Source organism: Rhipicephalus sanguineus, chromosome 9 (genome assembly GCF_013339695.2).
Source record: "Rhipicephalus sanguineus isolate Rsan-2018 chromosome 9, BIME_Rsan_1.4, whole genome shotgun sequence".
NCBI lineage: Eukaryota > Metazoa > Arthropoda > Arachnida > Ixodida > Ixodidae > Rhipicephalus > Rhipicephalus sanguineus.
The window spans coordinates 70,648,506-70,668,349 of NC_051184.2; the positions used below are offsets into that span (position 1 = coordinate 70,648,506).

Below are 19,844 nucleotides of genomic sequence, written 5' to 3' on the forward strand. Positions count from 1 at the left end.
GCTTTTCCTTCATTGCCACAGAAAGTTGTCCCCGAGTATAGATTAACAGGCTGGCTAGACCAAGCGTTGGGCTAGACTACAATTCACGTTAAGAGAGGTAAGCTAAAGGGCTATTAAAGACGCAGTGTTTATTTAAACCTGTTTTATTGCACATTAGCGAGTACACACACAGGTGTTTTGTGTTCAGTATTTTGCTTGTGCGTAATCCGGTATATTTTGATTGTTGAAACTTTTTTCGCATTTGGAGAAAAATGATTTCAATGGAATTTTTCACCAGAATGGTGCCTTTGAATATCTACTTTTGCAATATTTGAAGTTTTGTCACATTTCAATGAAATTAATGTCTGCATTTTGGCGCAATTAGTAATCTTGCATTTTTTCTATTTTCCAAGGTGCCGTTGACCTCGCATCACAGATGAGTGCATCAGAAAGGGCAATTGGGATTATGCTTTTGCATAATGAATAGAATCTCTTACATTTTACTGCAGGCACGTGAATAATCCTGATGTTCCCAATGATCCCACATGCAATATCATAAAATTGAGAAACCAAGAAAAACAAACCACAGGCATCGTAGACAATTCCTTTGCCGCCTTTAATGCCGATGTTTGCGGTTTTGTGGACAGCATAGCAGTGCAGACATTTGAAAAATTTTACAACACTTGTGGAAGTGTTCTGATGAGTCTTCCTTAGTGAAGCAACTGCTTTCCATGGCAAAGGTTATGTACGCTCGCTCTCCTGGATGAATGAACATAAGTTGACAAGAACAGGGTATTACTGATGATGGACAGATGAGACATTCCCTCTGATGGACAATGTACATGAATATATTCATAAAAGTAGGCAACCAGCACTATAAAAATGTACAATATATGTTTTTTAAAATACACAATACTATAACAAAACACAAGGTTCAAGCCACAGTCACTGTTCACTGCAGATTCCCCATATGACTTTGCAATGACACAACATATATAACAAATTATCCAAACTATGCAAAAGGTTGCAACAAAGGAACAAAGCAAGAACTGCACAGTCACCCAACTATAGTGTCAGCGATTCCTTTTTACTTTTTATATGCCATTTCAAAAACCTTCATTTTTAAAAGAGCCTGTAAGGCCTATGTTGACAAAAAAAGACATTGCAAAGCAACCACCACGGAAATAATGAGAAGCAAAAAGTTAACATTCTCACATGACAGATGATTCACGAATGAAGGGAGCAATAAAAGTGCAAACCTTATTTTTAAAGTGGACACGAAAGAAAGAATATATCAGTACATTACCATGAGTCAGAAACAGGAAACTTGACCTGGCAAGTTGTTTCCTGCTCTTTTTTATGTGCATATGTAATTATGAAAGAAAAACTCATTAAATTACAGGCCAAAACCACCATATGATAATGAGGCATGCCGTACTGGGGAACTCTGGATTAATGTGGACTGCCCAGAGTACATCAACATGCATATGCAACTGTAAAAACATACGAAAACCAGCAGCAACTTATGACACCCCATCATTTTCGCTGAGATGCGGACACCAAATTCAAAATAAAGTTGGATGTTATTCTTTCAGTAATAAGCAACATCTTTCTGTCAAATAGATGTCGAGATAGGAGGGGATAATACAATTTGAATAGAATCGGCGATTTATTTTGGTTTGCTTTCAGTGATCAAGATCATATTGAACAGTGCAATCTAATGTTAGTACAATGATTTCATTGTTGGCAAGAGTCAAAAGGTTCAGTTGTAATAAAACTCATTCAATAGCGCAGAACACCCAAAAGGGGTATGAAACTGATAAATGCGATGATAAAAACTGCATGACAGTACGCAATGAGTGGTTAGTGTTCCACAAAGACACGTTTTAGAACTCTTCGGGCACACAGTCACAAATGTTCCGGTAGCATCATTTTTGTAAAGAACTCCCATTTGTCACATGGAAATCAAACCCCTCAATAACGAAATCGCTGGGGAAGCGAGTTTTCTTCATTGTTGGCAGAATTTCGTTGTCAAAAATAGAAAATTACGCACACCAATTACTTTGCACAACCAAAATTTATTTAAAGAAGTCGCTGATCTTGCTCCGTTTCACTTTGCTTTGAAGGAGCTTGACGGCTCGAACCTCACAGCTTAATAAGCTTTCCACAGTTTCGTTGTCGTCGTATATGCTGAGGAAAGTGCGTATGATGCGAAAAGCACCAAGAACATCGCGCGAACTTGCTTGCCTTTTTCATAGAAGGCGGCACCTTTCTGAAAGACCAAACGCTGCACATAAGGAAAGCATGGGAGAGCCCAGCGTGCACAAGAAGAGACGTGCGGCAGCAAGCAGCTAGACAGTCTACAGAACGTCTGTCAGCATGACGTCCCTTTTGTGGGTGTCGTTACTTGAAACGTTATGTGCCGACGTAGTTGCCAACAGGGGCGTTAGCAAAAAACTGTCCTCAGCAGAAAAAAAAGTCTTGTTATCATCATCATCCGACCGAATGTAAACGGCGACAGTCACACCGATGCTTGTTGGTGGAAGCCTATCTGTCCGACTTATCGAATGAGTGGTGCTGCAGTGTTTGAACTTTTTGGTTCCCAACTAGCCCATGGATTGAAAAAAATTCTGCAGATCACTGACACTTTCATTATTGCGGGAGTGCTTTTTAAAATCTCTTCGCTGTTGAGGGGGGCCAAATGCATTGAACTCCATGGACGTTTGCCGGGGACACCAGACTTCTTCATTGCCGCGAGAATTTCCTTCTTGAGGGCTTTCGTTATTGAGGGGTTCAACTGTACCACATTCAGATGTAAAAACGAACATTCACTCTCTAAAACTGACGATTTTGGCCCGAGGAATTTCAAATGCACACAACCACACTGACATTTACACTGACGATGGCAGGAAATTGAAGATAGCGCAGAGCATCCTGTCACAAGTTACATGCAACACATTAACGCTTACGACGATAGAAGTCTGGCAATTGTCAGCAAATGATGCAAAAACTAGAGAAAGAAAAATCCTCAGAAATCTCATTTAGGATTACAGCCAATCGCATTGAAAATGAAAAATGAAATTTTAGGAGTGCTGTCTAGTCCTTTAATTAAGAACTTCCTGTTTTTTTTCCATGTTCCAGAATGACAACATTCCAGTTTGCTGTAAGCATAAAGTTATCTCAATCGTGAGCACATTGTATTCGTTTCTCGACGTTGTAATGACTAGCCTATCAACGTTAACTTTGCTAACAAGTTAGAAACGGTTGTTTGAAAGCACTACGTTCATGTACTTCTATTACGCAAGTCCCACAGAGTGACTTTTCTTTTACCAAAGCTAGAAGGGCAATAAAATTTTCACTTGGGCGTAGCAGTTGCTGCATAACTAAAACTGGGCACATGCTTTCTGCACACTTTCTCCACATTCACAAGATAGCAGCTTTTCCGTACAAAATCTCGAAGTCGAAATTCGGTTCATTCGGTGTTGAATGTGTTAGCACTGCGTGTGTATAAAATTTGCAAGTCCAGTTCTTCAAATGATGGTAGCAAGTGCTGAGGATATGACTACACAATGAGTGCACTGAACTGAGGCGAACATCTTGAGTCAGATTATCATCATGGCATTGTTGAGCATGTTGGATGAGTCGACATTAAAAGCTGTGAACCATGTTCCGCAATGACTATGCCAGAAGTTGTTAAGCAAATCTGCTACAAACTTGCTTGAAGTGAACACCTCAGCTAGACCAAACAAGTCGTAAGGCAATACCCGACCACTCTAAAAGCTGTAGTAGTTTGCATTGTATGCACAAAAACACTACACCGCATCTTCCGACTACGTGACAATGTATCGAATGACGTTTGTATAATGCACATGCTCAAGTGATGTGAATGAAATTAATGAAATTCTTGAGGTGTCATGACAGAAATGCCGAGCCCTTGAACTGCTTGATGAATCTGTGGTGCGTGCATGAGATCTGTGAGCCATCTTTTCACCATGACTACAGAGTGAATGTTCAGAACAACATACCATGAACATTCAAGCACACACGATTCGAAGAAAATACACTGAATTCAACAAACTAAACTGTGATGGCACAAATCAAGCACTTGCAGTGCTAAGTGAATTTACGCTATCAGTGTAAACAGTGTAAGTTTTAAAGCGACCGCAGCAAATGTTGTGAACAATGTGCGCATGCACTTCTTTGAAGTGAACGGTGAAGTAAATTTAGTGCATGCAAAGAAAGCAAAAATACATAGAAAAAGATTATGTCAAAGACAAGTTTAAAAAGTGCACATGAAAAAGCCCTATCTGGTGCTAGTGTGATACACAATTTTTTTTTTTCTTTTTAGAGCCAATGAAAAGAGCTGCAATGTACCATTTTTCCAATAAAACAAGCAATGTTCGCGACAAAGATCGCAAGAGTTGGCTCAGGCAACTCAACCCATCACATGAGTTGGAATCTCGCCTCTATTACTCCAATGTAAATGAATTTCTAAGGTAAAAATGTCCTTATAAGCAACCTGCTGCACGATAAAGTAGAAGCAATGGTTGCTTTAAGAAAGTATTGTTTTACAACGACCACACTCACAACATCCATACAACCTGGTGCTTCGAAGGCAGCAGCAAGCCACATTTCCAGAAATGTCTGACAGTGTAAACACTACAGCGATGCTTCTCGCAAAGCGGTAGCACTGAAACGTGGTGAACAGAACAAAAATTTAGACTACGTTAGTGCTCATTTCATCTGCGTCCGTTCTTCATTCTGTCTTTCATCACTGCCGTTGCACGAAATATAAGACCGATTAATGTTTTAGGCCTCATCAGGATCTCGGCCTAATCAAGAGCTAGGCCTGATCTTGATCTTGGAACTATGGTGCTTATCGAGAATTTTCACAAAATGGCAAGCCTTGCTGTTAGCAGCTATAAAAACACAACAGTGGCGGCGAATGTCAGGATGAGGCGAATTCAGTTAATGCTATAACAGGTGGGTTGCGCGAGAATAGAGGGCGACAGCTGCACGCGTCTCTTTGAAGCAGTCAGCAGGTGCCGCGTGCAGCCCAGTAGCGCTCGAGGTAAGCAGAGAGGGACTCGGAGGGACGGCAGAATTCGGCAGCGCTGTTTCGCACCCTGGTCCAGCGCTTGCCCTCCATGTCGTAGCCTGTGAACACCACAGGTTAGTCGCACTAGGACCTTTTACAGCAAAGTAAAAGTCTGGGCTAGGTGGTGTTACAGAGACAGCTGAAGAGACAAACATGTTCAGTGAAGGGCTTGAAAGGGGCCTTGCAACACATTTCCAAGTAATCATGAAATGGCTTCATTAAAAAGTTTATTGCTTCACAAACTGACCGACGCAAAAATTTTTACAATCTGTCAAGTACAAGCGGAATTAAGGGGATTTGTCACATGCCTTCACTCTTTTTTTTGTACCAGTGAGTGCGCTGAAAGCTAAGCAGGGGGGGGGGGATAACGACAAGGGGGCAAGAAGTTATGGCTGTTCGTCAGGGCGTGTCATGACCTGGAGCCCCTTCATTTTTATTCCTTGCTCTTAGTGTTATCACGAGCGTGCGGGCATGTGGCGGCATCTTGTGGCGGCCGCAGTAACTGTGCAACTCACGATGCTGAATGCAACTCATGATGTTCAATAGCTGTGGACTTTTGATTTATGGCATCATTTGTCGAGAGAAGAGAGTGATTTCTAGTTGACTTCGACAATTAATTGTAAATTCCAAGCCGTGTGCAGCACTATACTGTTTAGCTCAGATGTTCTCAGGAGCCTCGACTGTTGACCGGCAGCATTTCCTGACAATGCTGAAAAACTGTTGCAGGGTGGACATCGGTTTTTAACATCTTTTTGTTAATTTCTTGATTGATTTGGATGAAATCTGCTGAATTTATATGCAGAGTGTTTATACGACATAAAGATATATATATATATATATATATATATATATATATATATATATATATATATATATATATATTCAGATTTCAAATATCCAGTTATTTATCAGTATTATATGTAGTTTTTGAAATATTAAACATTTATTTTTCTTTCTGGGAGCAAGATATTTCCTAAACTGAGCAAAATGCAAAGAGGGAGTCGAGCTGGGATATTGCTCACAAATATTCAACATATCATAACTTTTGTTCAAATGGGTCTAGAACATCCATTCGCGTTTCATTCTGTACAGGTCTCATTACAATTTTTACAGATAAGCTGATTTACTATGTAACTCTCTCAGTTTAAGAAAAATGTTGCTCTTCAAAAGGCATATGAAATATTTCATAGCTTAGAAACTACATATATGGTACTAAAAAAACAATTGTATAATGTAAATGTGCACACAAATATACATAAACTCAGGAAGATTCGTCAAAATTGATTAAAATTTTTTTGAAATTTGCAAAGCAGTTTTTTCTCTTAATAATGTAGGAAACTAGTCCTCTGACCTGCACGTAAGCCGATCTCACTCCCAAGCTCTAGTGCAGCTGTCAGAACAATTGCATATTTGAGATCTACACACAAATTACACAAACACAGCAAGTTTCCTCAAAATCTATAAAGAACTTCAAAAAAATTTCCAAGACCAATCTCCCCCATAGCACAACACCTTAACTACTGGGCCGCTGCGCTAGGCAAAGTGTAACGTCACAGTATAGGCGATATTTCTGTGCAATTCCTTTTTTTGCCAATGCATGAATCTACAGACAGATGATCAATGGGCGGAACAACTACGCCTGTGCAAATATCAATTTTCTGGTGCAGAATTGAAGCTAATGGTAATGAGTATTGAATACAGTCGCTGACAGTGCACTCGGACGCTGGGAATTCGGACACATTCGTTTATTCGGACACCTTCCCGGCACTGCCATGCACCCCACTGAACTCATGTAAACTCATGGCCTAAAATTTGGATGACCCACAGTGCACCACTCAATTTTTCAGACTCTGGCTGGCTGACAAGAAGCGACGTTGAACGTCATGACATTATTTTTGCTAGGTTGCCAGCACTGAAAAGTTTCAGTGGCTATGGCGGGATGCCGTGCCAGTGTTTCACACAATTACTCTTGCCAATCTTGAAGGCTGTTTGTGGCTTTTTGGCTTTAGCCAGTCAAGTGTCCATCAATTGCTACCATGGCCAGGCCAAGCCATGCTTGGAGTCAGCTTGGCATGGTTTGAGATTGGTTCGATCCATTTGATCACTTCGAGTTATCAGTTGTTTCTGTAGCTATGCCTGAAGTGCAATGCTCTAGGCTCACGCTTCGCCTCTCGCTGTCTTGTTCGTTGCTTGACACGCAAGGCCTGATCTGCTGAAATGACTCCAACGCCACACGTCCCATCTGTGCCATCGGGACTAATGAAGAAATGTGGCAACTACAAGACATTGATGACAATGAAAAAAAAACAGCGATTCTTAGCCAAATGGAAGGTGGCCGACCTCAATTCAAAGTTGCCCGAGAGTTGCTCAGGATTTGTTATTAACAATGACAGTGCGTATGAGGGCAGTACCACAGGCCAGGACTGCACAGTTGACATTCTGCCTACCGCAGCAGCGGGCATTTTGGACAACCTCCGTGCTAAGGGAGCTGACGTGGAGGCAGTTACGTTTGAGGAGCTTGCCAATTTCGACAGTGCCGTCCTGCCCTGCACCGAGTCGGATGATATGAGATAGTCCGTCAGGTCCTGGAGCCAGCCCAGGTGGACAGTGACTCCGATGACGTGCCACCCACACCACAGCTATCAAATCCGGATTTAGCACAGGCCGTTACAGTGTTATTGTCGACCTACACTGATGGCCAAACACTGGCTGAAATACAGGCCAACATGGTTGCACGCAAGCGTGCATGTGCAGACATGCAGACAAGTTTTTCTGACCACTGGGCCAATAAAGGTCCATTTTTTTAGTTATTCCTTTTTTTCTGACTCCAGATAATTCGGAATTTTCGGCGGTTCCCACTGAGTCAAAATAAATGGTCGCCAACTGTAATTTCAAAGCAAGTTTGAACAGTAGCAGATTTCAATAGCAGTAGGGTGCTAGTTATTGGTGGTAAAATACGCTACGTATTAAAGTTTGCCGTATTTAGCCCATGTGTGCCAATATAACATGTTCTGAAACTTTCAAAAATATAACTGAGATGCAGGTAACATGCACACTTAACCATAAAGTATGGCTTTAGAGCAGTGGGAATTTACCTGAGTAGGCAGTTTTGCGCCATATCGCTACAGTGAAACCACCTTTTCCACCACCTTGCTACAGTGAAACCACCTTTTCGGGTGGGTCAGATGAAGTAAATTATGGCTACCTGTTCATTCTGAAATTCGTCAAAAAAGAATTCGAATATTGCGGTATTGTTTGAATATTGCCACACGCGCGTAACTTTTTATTTTTATGTGATCGGGCTTCATCCACAAGAAACTGTTACCATTGCTCAGCGCATGCCGCGCCGAAATGTTTGTGAAACTGCAAGACTGAGTTAGATGTTTACGATAAGACTGTGCACACTGCACGATTAGTCGAGTTTATTCTGGAGCCAACACGAGCCCCAGTGATAACGCTGAAGTTTTCAATCATTCATGTATAAAAGGCAATGCATTCCGCCGAAGATCAGATTACCGATGACTGTGATCGCCAAAATGAGTGTAGGGTGCATTGCTTGTACTCACAGTCACTTAGTTTTCTTGGAACAAGTTCTCACAGTAAAGAGTTTCGTCTCTACCAGCGTGACTGCCACCTTCTTCACCATCACTACCACGTGACGACATTCTAAGTGCCCAAATGTGTGCACTGGCTTAGGAACAACGAACACTCACTGTGGGCAAACAGGCTCATGTACTGGCACAGCGCGTGCAGCAGGAGGCGCTCGAAGCTGCTGGCCAGCCGGTAGTGCTTCTCCCCGCACGGCTCGCGCTCGAAGCTCAGGCACAGCTCAGATTCCAGCAGGCAGAGCGTGCCCTGCAGCGCAGACACCGGTGGCTGCTCAGTGCTAGCGTTGAACAGCAAAGACTCTAAGGTGTTTACCACACACAATCTTGAATGACTGCATGCCTTTCATGATGCAGTTCTGCCACACAACAATCACTGTCATGAAATTGTGAATTAAAGGGCAGACGGATGGCATTTTACGTTGCGGTGGCTGAACTGGAAAGAGAGGTGTCTATGAGAGCTGCAATGCAAAGCGCATCAACCATCATGGGAATGATGGGCAGTATGTGGATTTGCCTAAGTTTCGTTCTTCCGGCTCAGTGTGGCCTGCAGCCACTTTGTAGCAAGACGAAGTTCAGCGAAAGTTTAGCCTTCCCACTTCACCACCTTGACCCTTTTAGGCTGGCCAATTCAAATGAACTCACGAGGTTCATAATGAGCCATTCTTTTATGGGAAACAAATGTCCAGAACACGACAATAAACAAAGCCACAAGTAAATTCGAAGCCGCAAGCACGAAGACTAGGCAAATCCATCTACTACCCAGCATTCCCACGGTGGCTGAATGGTCACAGCGCCACAGTTCCCTCTAGCAAATGTTGTAGGAAACTATGGTTACAGCATCCTATCCCGATGCAGGAAGTACTGGGTTCGAAACCCAGCACCCCCGGGCACCCACCATTTTTCTCTGGGGAGAGAGGCACAGTGCTCACAGATTGAAACGAGACATCAAAACTTTTGATATAGCGACTGGTATGCACAACTGCTCGAGATCACTGCGTCGTGTCGCTACGAATCTGGCCGCTAAATTTGATATTGTTTCTGATGTAAGGGTGAGTCGAAATTTCGCCAATATGACACAAACTGAAGATGATGAAAACAAAAGTAGAGCCATACATTGTCGCATTTCAGCCTGTGAGCACTGTACTTTGCATGACACTCGCTACTGTGGTTGCTCGTTCTTCAAGGAGGAGGCCTATCCTTTCCATTCTCTTCTATCGCTCCTCTTTCCCCCACGCCCAAAGACACTGTGACGTGCTCCCTTACAAGTTGCAGAAAGAAGTGCCTTTCCTCTCCTCAAACCAACACTACTACTACTACAACAACTACAACTACTACTACTACTACTACTAATATTATGTGGGTGGTGCAAAGTATAGGCCATGAAATTTTACCATTACTCAAACCGTTTTCCCCATTAGAGCAAAGAAATGTCTGATTTGTTCTACATGCTTTCCAGGGATTCATACTCTATTGTTTTCCCACAGCATCAGATGAGAGGTACTACGTGGCTTTCATTAAAGTAATGCACCAGGTGAAATGTTAAAGCGAGTAAACACAAGATTGACACGCCTGGTAGCATTACACCCTAAAAACTGTGCACTGTCGTTAACTGTGCAGTGCTTTAACTGAGCATTCTTTACAGCATGCCCCACTCAATTTTCTACACTACAAAAAACAGTTGCGCTCTTAAGGGCATCTTTTTGTCGTCACACGTCTTGCATGCCTCTCCTTGGAATAAACGCCACATGTCTGGTACTTCCAGGTCACTGAAGATGTGCACGCAATCATTTTGACCGTTAGTTCATGATAAGACACAAGTAAGAGAGCAGTTTTCATGAAAGGAAATGCAAGCAACAACAAATGATGATTATTGTCGTGCAACTTACAGATTCCCCGACAAATGCAACTGTCTCTAACGTGTAAAAGGATAATGGCTTGTAAGTATATTTGCAATTGGGGCAATCGGCAGACAGAAGTTTGCTTCAGACCAATCAAAGCAGAGCTTCAAGTGACGCACATGAGAGCCCGTTGAAATTTCATTGTTGGGCCAAAACGTACTCTAGCGATATCTTTGCATTACTCATGTATATTTTAAGTGCAACCCCAAAACCTCGCACAGTAGTATGTCAACGGCAAATAGAACAAGTCTGTAGAATGATTAATGCAACTTACTACTGTGTATCGCAATTATCTTACTAAAAGAAAGCAACAGAAACAATACTGTGAGTTGGCCTAGCTGGAATAAATTCATATTTACAATGTTCCCTGTGTTTTCACGCAAATACTGTCAAGACGAAAGCTAGTAGGAGTTTCTACAAAACTGCATAGATTTTTCGTGCCTGAAATTTTCCTAATTGTATGATAAAGTTCCCCTTAGACTGACTTATTGATAGAATGATGGATAAATCGACTGATAAATTAACTGAGTGATTGATTGACCGATTGATAAATTGAACATCACCAAGCAACATCTTCGCTACAAATTTTGTCATAATGAAATCGAAAGCTCCGTGATAATCTGCAAGTTGTTTGACGTCATCCTAGAATCAAGTGAACAGTGGCCCCGGCGCTCAGTCAAAACTCTCTTATATGCAGGCATGTGAGAATGGTTTGCATGGTACAACCACAAATTTATCAGTACCATCAGACAGCAGTAAGAAAGCTGATAAGAAACACTTATACAGACACGCTTTAGTAACAGCAGCTTGACTCCAGCTGTGGCACAGGATTGGAATGCAGGTTTCTACACAGATGTCTGACACACCCCCAACCGGATGTGCAGTGCCTTCGTCTCTGTTATGTTTTCCTTTCTTCCATCTCCGGATTGCTGTTAATGCAACGGCGACACTGTTGACAAAGACGGGCCCGTGCTGCGAACACAACGCCCACGGCAGTGAAGCAGTTGCCCATCACCAGGCTTTCAATCTTTTTTTTTTTTTGCTGAAAACCCCATGACACAGCACCTTCATCTTTGAGGAAATGATGCAGCTGGACCCAACTTGGCGATATTCCATCTTCCAAGATGTAACTGAAGAAACTGATCGAGGAAAGGGGGTGAAAAGAAGAGTGTACGGGAAGAAGGCCAATTAGGGTCCCGCAGGATGAGTGATTAGGGTCCCGTGTAATTAAGAAATGTAGTCACAGGGCTCTCGTAACAATTAGGAGGGGCCTAGCAATAAACACGACTGATTGGCCAATCGTTGGCAATTAACATGCCAAAGCGACCAAAGGGTCATAAGGTCAGGTAAGTTCATTTTCCTTACAGCCCTTCACGCAGGGGTGCTACTTTTAAGAGCCGGGGCAACTCCAATGAACATTTCTACGTAATAACTAATGGAGCACAATACTTCAATCACATTGTAACTGCTGCATCCTGGAACAGAATGCCCAAAGTCAGGCCGAGTGTCGTAGTCACTGGTTGTAAATAAATAGAAGAACCCTGTAACAGTCCTCTCTGTTAAATGAAAAAGATGAACACTTTACATTCCTTTAGTATATCCTTTTTAAACAGTAAAAAGGCATAAAAACCTCTGCTCAACTTTAGCGTGACATGAGGGGCTATCAATGAGATTCACCTCAAGCAATGTGGCAAGATGCTTTGCCTGAAGGAAGCCACACAATACAGGCAACGTTTCTGTTCTCGAGCAAAGAGCTTAAAGCAACCATTTGTGTCCATGAATGTGGGCATTCGCCACATTACAGCACACATTACAGTACACATTATGGCACACATTGTGAGACACATTACAGCACACGTTACGGCACACATTAAGAATTAGAAACTCAGAGGCAAGCATACAGAACTTCAAGATTTCATAGATGCACAAGGCCACGAAAGTTCTATCGTGCTGCTTGAAGTCAACTGAACTTTACAAGCGTTTGTGAACTACTACCAGCGTGTGTTCATGTTGTGTGCGTTCACACCAGCTGTTCATTTCTTATTTTTCTTACACTTTTTCTTTCTAGTCTATCTCATCCATCATACCCCCTCCTTATGTGTAGGGTAGCCAATCGAGGCCATGCTTGGTTAACCTCTCTGCCTTTCTCCTTTGTTTCACTCTGTCTCATCAGTTGTTCTTCAGCACTTGCCGAAAGCTGCTGGAGTTCACCGAAAGCAAGATTTGATAACTTCCACGCAAACTCCCAACAAACAGCGGGGTGGCTTCGCTGTCTTGCGCCTGCCACGCTCAACGCTGCCGTAAGCACTCACCAGGGGGACACGCTGCCTCCGCAACAGCGTCCGCAGCGCCGCGTCCAGCCTCTGGAAGCAGCCACCAGATGCGGGAAGGCTACTCGCCACTTCGATGGCAATTTCGGTGGACTCATCGTCCTCGGGAAGAGGTTGCGGCTGCCCGGTGCAGTTCAGCACTTCGTCCCAGACCTGCATGACACAGGTGTCATTCCACCCTAACCTTGAGCAGAGAAGAGAAAGCAAGCATGAACAGTGATGGTGCAAAAAGGAATCCTGTTGACATGTTACATTCCTACTGCACAACTCCGAGCATGCATCCCTCCTATTTCACTGTTAATTTCAAATTTCCATGCCGTACTAGGAAAGCAACACTCCAACCCCCCACCCACCCCTCCCATGCCGCACCGATCATGCACCATGTCCGTGCAACACTGGCTTGCTCGAATCCCATCCAATCCTGCTCAGCAGCTTGATCTCTAAGCGCCTGTGCTTGAAATATGTCGTCAAAATTGGATTTTCTTCCCCACATAAAGACTGCACCTCGAACTTAGCGCAGGACACCCATAACAATTTTCAGGGTCCCACGAGCAAAAGCATGGCCTTTGAGATCTGTATTCCAAGATGGTACCTATGATGCGTAGTCAGCAAAAGTAAGGCCTCCAAGATCTTAGTTTGTTGCTTAGATCTGTTGCACTTGCTAATCATCGCAGGTGCTCCCAAAGGTGCTTCCATGCCATACTTCCTGCAGTCTGATCGTGTTGCCATTGTTTCTCGTGTTTATGAGCTGTTGTAATGAGAAGGCTTGTGAGGAAGTCCACATGCACTATGTTTTCTGGAGGGAAAACATTGCTGCCATCTTGAATTTTGGTGCCATTCCGGAAAAGTGTCCCCCCCCCCCCCTTTCACACTGCTGGTCATTTTGACTTGCTGACGGTGAGGGGTGGGAAGTGGGGGGGAGGGCTTGTTTGGCACTTTACGATACCTTTTACATCTTCCTCAATTTCATGCTCCGAAGAACCAACCTTGCTATCTTTATTTTTCCACAGTTCCCCACTTGTCACAATTTGCTTCGTGGTTTCAAAGATGTCTGTACATGTGAACCATTTGTTTCTATTTTTTTACATCAAATTGCTTTAGTCATCTTCTAGACTGGTTTAGTCTTTCAGTGTTATGTACCAACTGACCCAGACTTCAACCCAGACTGCGAGTAAAGCCCAACTTTAATGAAGCACTGTCTGCAGAGATTTCGTAAAACCAAGCCAAAAATACCTTTTTCTCGTTCACAAGAGTTAAACCTCAGCTATTTTTTCATTGTCCCCCAACAAACGTAACACTGGGGATGGCACTTTGCTTCAAACTGTCCTATATGCTATCACCTCTTCCTGTGCCCAAACAATGCTTACAGTTACATATCAATACAAGCACCACTTTAGGTAGCATAACGAATGGAACACAAGACCGAAGAAAGACACTGTAGTTCTTTGTACCCGTCTCCCTTCTTCACAGTCACGTTTTGTTCGGACACACAAGTTAAGGACAATGCTTAAAGGGACACTGAAAGCAAATATTAGGTCCATGTGGATTGCTGAAATAGCGTTCCAGAAATCTTGTAGAGCTTGTTTCGTGCCAAGGAAATGCTTAATTTGAAACAAGATCGCATTTTAGTGGTCCGCATACCGTTAGCACAATTCAAAGTGCCCACCTCTGAGAATGGGCTTGTTATGTAGCATTTGCCAGGCCCGCCCTTTACTGCATGACTGCCGGCCAGCGGTGAATAGCCCGACGAAAATGGAACTTTTAAACCAGCCACGACGTTCTCAAGGGTAATGCCAAGAAGTTCTTTTTTGCATGAATCACACGGAAATGAACTAGTCGCATTTTATTCGATCTCGAAATGCACTGAAATGTTCTTTTCTGTCATGGTTGGTTTGAGTACTCATGATTAATTGTAACGAGGCACTACTACGTCATGGGGCTTGTTCCAGAATGTCCCAGCGGTGGCACAAATCACCCAACATTTACCTTAATGTCTCGATTGCTGAAGCGCTGCCACGTTGATGTTTTAGATATTCTCAAGCACTGAACTTTCACTCTGACATAAACTGCTATTTGCCTTAAGTGTCCCTTTCATATTTACACAGGGAAATCAGAAGAGCTGCGACAACGGATGACCGCACGCACCTCGTGGTTGTCCAGGTCGGCGAGCAACCGGGAGAAGGCGGACACCGATTGGTGCACGAAGTCGTCAATGGTCAACTGCCCCATCGCGTCCTCATCTTCTTCCGCAAGATCGTGAAGGAAGTGCTCTGCATTCACACGCGCACTCATTTCATCTGCTCATGACGAGCCCTCCCTGCAACTGTCTTTGGCACAAATTCAACCATTCAGTGCCTAGCAGAGGAACATTTGCAAACCAACTACGGAAATCAGTTACTGTATTTACTTGCAACATGAGCGCACTCACATATTAAACGCACCCCCAACTTTAGTCGTCAAAATTTTAATTTTTTTTTCTCTCGCATAACAAACACAGCCCCCAACTTTGCTTCGGTTTTTCGGAAAAGAAAATGCGTTCAGTGCGCGAGCATTACGGTATTACAATCGCAAAATCCTAATCTCCTCAATGATGAACATACGTTATTTGATATTATGGAACATTCTCTAACTCTGTCAACATTAAAAAAAAAAACCAAAACAGTACTTTCTCGAAAATTAATTTGAAAATAATTAGTTTTGCTCAAGTTCTACATAATTTTATTAACTTTCTTTTTGTTTATCTATTTGTTGCCGTGCTACCAAAAATATCTGGCTCCAATTATTCTGAGACCATCTATACCAATCTATACATTCTCATTTACTGTGTCTGTAATTACTTGGATTATTACCCTTTATTACGCTGTACTGAACTAGTCCATTTGTAATTGTGCCATTTGTGTAGCTAGACATATATATGTTACATACACTCAAACCTCATTATAACGAACACGGATATAACGAATTATCGGTTATAACGAAGTAAATGAAGAACAGTCTTGTCATAGCTACAGTGTTACAAATAAACGTTTATAACGAATTTTCGGATATAACGAAGTTATTTTCTTGGCAGATGCAACTTTGTTATAATGAGGTTTGAGTGTATATGCCTGTGGTATTTTTCCTTTTTTCTGCAGCTGTCCACTGTTGTCTGCTCTACTCGTGATGAGAGGAGCCTAATGAGGCATGTATAGACATGCCTTTTGCTCAGGCACCATGACAATTCATGTCTCATGTATTGTTAAAACTGCAAGAAAACCTCAAACTTCAAAACAAGGACAAAGGCGTCGTTCAGGTCGCAGACAACAACCTGACAGCCTTGTTTTCTGCATCCTTGAATCCTCCGCCATCAAATATTCTTTTTTTTTTTTGTTTCCTTTGTGTGTGTAACCTGACTGCGTTCTGTTATCCAAGCCTTCATTTCTTACTACGCGCACATCTGTAACCTTAGTGAATTTTTTATCGCTTTTCTGGTATCATGTTATATGCCTTTGTTAACTCTAGCTAAAACTGTTTAACCAGAAGTGTCTGTAGTAAAATGTTCTACCTGTTTTTATGTTTTTCTGTCATTTACTGTAACCACTCTCCTTTTCATTGCCCTTGGCCCTGATGGTATCATTAAACAAATACATTAATTAAATCAAGCCACTTAAAATAGATTGTTTCCAGCAGAATCTAAAACAATTACTACTAACCACATCCGTTACCTGAATAAGAATATATATGTGTGCATACAAAGGGGTATCTATATAAATATGTGTCTATATATATAAGTTATCGAGTGACAAACTGTGTTAAATATTGATATGTATGTGTTATGTTATATTGATGTTACTTAATTTCATTCCTGTTCTATTACTGGTATATTTTACTTACATGTAGTATACAGTTTTAAGCTACCAAAACATTGAATAATTACTTGCATCTTGTTTATTTGCTCATTGTTTTTTCCTTATTTGTGAATTTTTTGTTCTACATATTTTTTTTTATAAATACATTAACAGGAGGTTCCCCTGACAGTTTTTGCTTTGGGGTGTCCTTCTGTATTATATTCACTTTCTATTTGTATTGTATTACTGCACTGTATAATAAACCTCAAACCTTAAAAGACAACTCCGGCAATTTTTCGAGGTCCAGGGATTTCAATAAAATTCACTGGGTACGTCCTGTTGCACATTTCTGTCATTTATGCCAAATTACAGGCTGAAGAGATGCGCAGATTCTTTACAAATGAATTTTATTGATTGACCCGAGTGTCCCACCTGGCTTCCCCCACAATTATTGGCAACATTGTATGTGTGGCGCCATTTAGGGCAAAGTGACGGAAGTGACACAACTGAGGCACAACTACAGCGTCTGCTGTCCACAAGGCATCAATCGTGTGTGTGTTTGGCGAGTGCTTCGTTTGAGCGTGTGCATTTCAGTTCCTTCAGTGTGCGTGCTATGGGTGGCAAGTGGTGTTGCGTTGTGGGCTGCACACAATTCCCTGTATAATTACCTTAACAGTCACGAAATGCAGCTAACAATTACCCTTTGTCCTAATATTAGAGTGTTTTACCTAGCAGTGCCGGCTTACCACACTGAACGTACGGTAATACCGTACCTGCTAAAGAGTGCACATGCGCGAGCATTACGGCACGGAAACACTTTCCATCATGTATACAGGGACCACAGTGACCAGGCTTATCCGTATATGGTAGACTGCGCGTTGTGCAAAAGGTGGCTCGTACTTAAATCGCTCAAGTTGGCCTTTAAAGCCAAATGCACACAACGTACTAGATGTGCCAATGGTTCACTGAGAGTACGAAAAACTAATGTCCCTGCACAAAATTAAGCTGCCTGTGTTACTATAATTTTTTTGTCCTAGTTACAACTACGTTTACTCTTTCTGCGACAAAACGCTGTGCTTCCCCTTGCAAATAAAAAAAATTATTTTCCCCAAGGTTGACATTAAAGTAAAAAATCATTTGTTCGTGGCTCTGGAAGTGATGTGTAGAGTAACAAAAAAAAAGGCAATACAACAAGCACCATAGAAGTGTTCGTGCAGTTGTGACAGTGCACGTGAGTGGAGTAAGAGGCAATGCGAGCCCTCCAAATATTTATCATAAAAAGCACTTGCACATTTTAAACATGTCACCTCTGCCTACATGCCAAAACACTGTCAATTTCATCATTCATGATGCACCATTTTGTTGAAAATTGGCAATTTAGAAAGTCATAAAATCACAAAAAAAGTACGAACTTTTAGGCAAGTGATAGGCAGTACATGGGCAGTGCATGGCAAATGCGTGTATAATGCCCATCGTTCTCAGAACGAGTGAGCCTGCCCAGTCGCACCCTTCATAGACACTACGCTCCGTTTCATACATCAGGTGCAATGCTGCGGTGGCTAGCGAGACTCCTTGCTGCGGATGCATTCGCACCAAGAAATACTCCAATGATTTTACCAACAGTAATATGCTTTCTTTTGAGTCCTTAGGCTGAGTAATAAAGGAAGGTGCTTTGTGCCTCAGATATAAAAAAAAAACCCCGTCATACGGTTGTTGGTAAGTTGTCCTGGACTGCTTATCGTCTCTTTGTTCTTGCTTTTTGGTGTTTCATTTGAAGCCCGTAGCGACGTATCACGCGCGGACTCGTGCTCGACTTGCACGAGCATTTACAACGACAAAAGCCAAGCGCAAGACGCACGTATTCACACAACTTGCAGGCCGAACTGCTTGCATAGCTTCCGCAACGTTGCACCTGATGTATAAAATGGAGCATAGCGTCACAGTCCTCGTTAATAAAGTTTTCGCTGTCAACAGTAAAGTTTAATCAGACAGCTGCGGTAATGGGAACATGGCAGTTCTGCAAACTGTTTTGTGAACTAGACAGGCAATTTGATCCGTGTATACTCAGTTCAAACCCAAGAAGAAATGTCAGCTCCACCAACAGCCCTCGCCGTCCCTCCCATAAAGAATTTACACAAGTGCTCTGTCCAATAGCACTTACTCATTTTTGTGATGTCAACCACTTTTCGGCTGTTTCAGATAGCTGACTTTCCCATACAGACCCAAGTTCGTGTCGCTGGTTTTACGTCAGAAACTTGAACATCCAGGTAAATTTCATAGAGGATTCTGACATCGCCACCCAGCGAAATGTAATACTTTCGGTAGTACTGGCGAACCTTTAGCTCTTAATATGCGTAGTATTCACATTAGCCGAGAAAAAGTACTTACGGTTCAAGCGGAAACCAGCTAGCACGACTGTATTTCACAGGTGGAAAACAGGCGCGCTGCGCCGGCTGCGGTTCTGTGGATGGAGCTGCCATTTTTTTTCTTAGGTTGTAAACGAGTGCAGTTGGTACACTTTTGTGTTTTGCCGTTTTCTGGGTCTCCCCTCGAATTCGTGCTGCCTGCAAAAGTGGTTTTTGAACTGGGCTTACTGTTGTCAAGGCGCCGAACTTTCCTGGATGACAGCCGCTTGCCACGGGTGCCAAGCCCCGAGACGTCGGCGCAGGCGGGCATCGACCGGCGCGCGGTGCGCCGCCTTCGCTCCAGAAGCGAGGACGTGTGGTCCACGTGGACAACCAGTGGCACGGGTTCGTCTCCTTCGTCATGACTATTAAACCTGAAATCAAATACAGAAGAAGGGATTGTAGAACAAAAGCTGTCTTCGGACAGCTTGACAAGTCTGCAACCATTTGGCAAACATTCAGCAAACAACTGGCAGGGAGGTAACATCCCATATGGAAACACACATGTATAATGAACGAAATAATTTTTTTTTGAGGGGCTTGTTTATATGTTAGACACAACTGAATGAATAGAACAGACAATTAGGGCAAGGAAAATCGTAGAGGATGCTAATTGTTGTCTTTAGTGTACTAATTGTGACATAGATTGAAATGAACTGAAGAGGAGAGAAAAATTACCCGTTTCGTCGGTGGGATCTG

The 19,844-nt window shown here is 42.6% G+C and overlaps 1 protein-coding gene across 1 annotated transcript in view; it reads right to left on the minus strand.

Annotated features, from left to right (window-relative positions):
* Positions 1–571: 571 nt before the first annotated feature.
* Positions 572–19,844, minus strand: part of LOC119405302 (R3H domain-containing protein 4) — a 29,289-nt gene continuing 10,016 nt past the window's right edge. Inside the window, exons 2-6 of the mRNA XM_037672125.1 lie at positions 19,335–19,519; positions 15,059–15,183; positions 12,896–13,066; positions 8,791–8,932; positions 572–5,136 (exon numbers count right to left, since the gene is read on the minus strand). Coding sequence (XP_037528053.1) covers positions 5,015–5,136; positions 8,791–8,932; positions 12,896–13,066; positions 15,059–15,183; positions 19,335–19,519 — 745 coding nt within the window. The 3' untranslated portion in view covers positions 572–5,014. The remainder of the gene's footprint in view (positions 5,137–8,790; positions 8,933–12,895; positions 13,067–15,058; positions 15,184–19,334; positions 19,520–19,844) is intronic.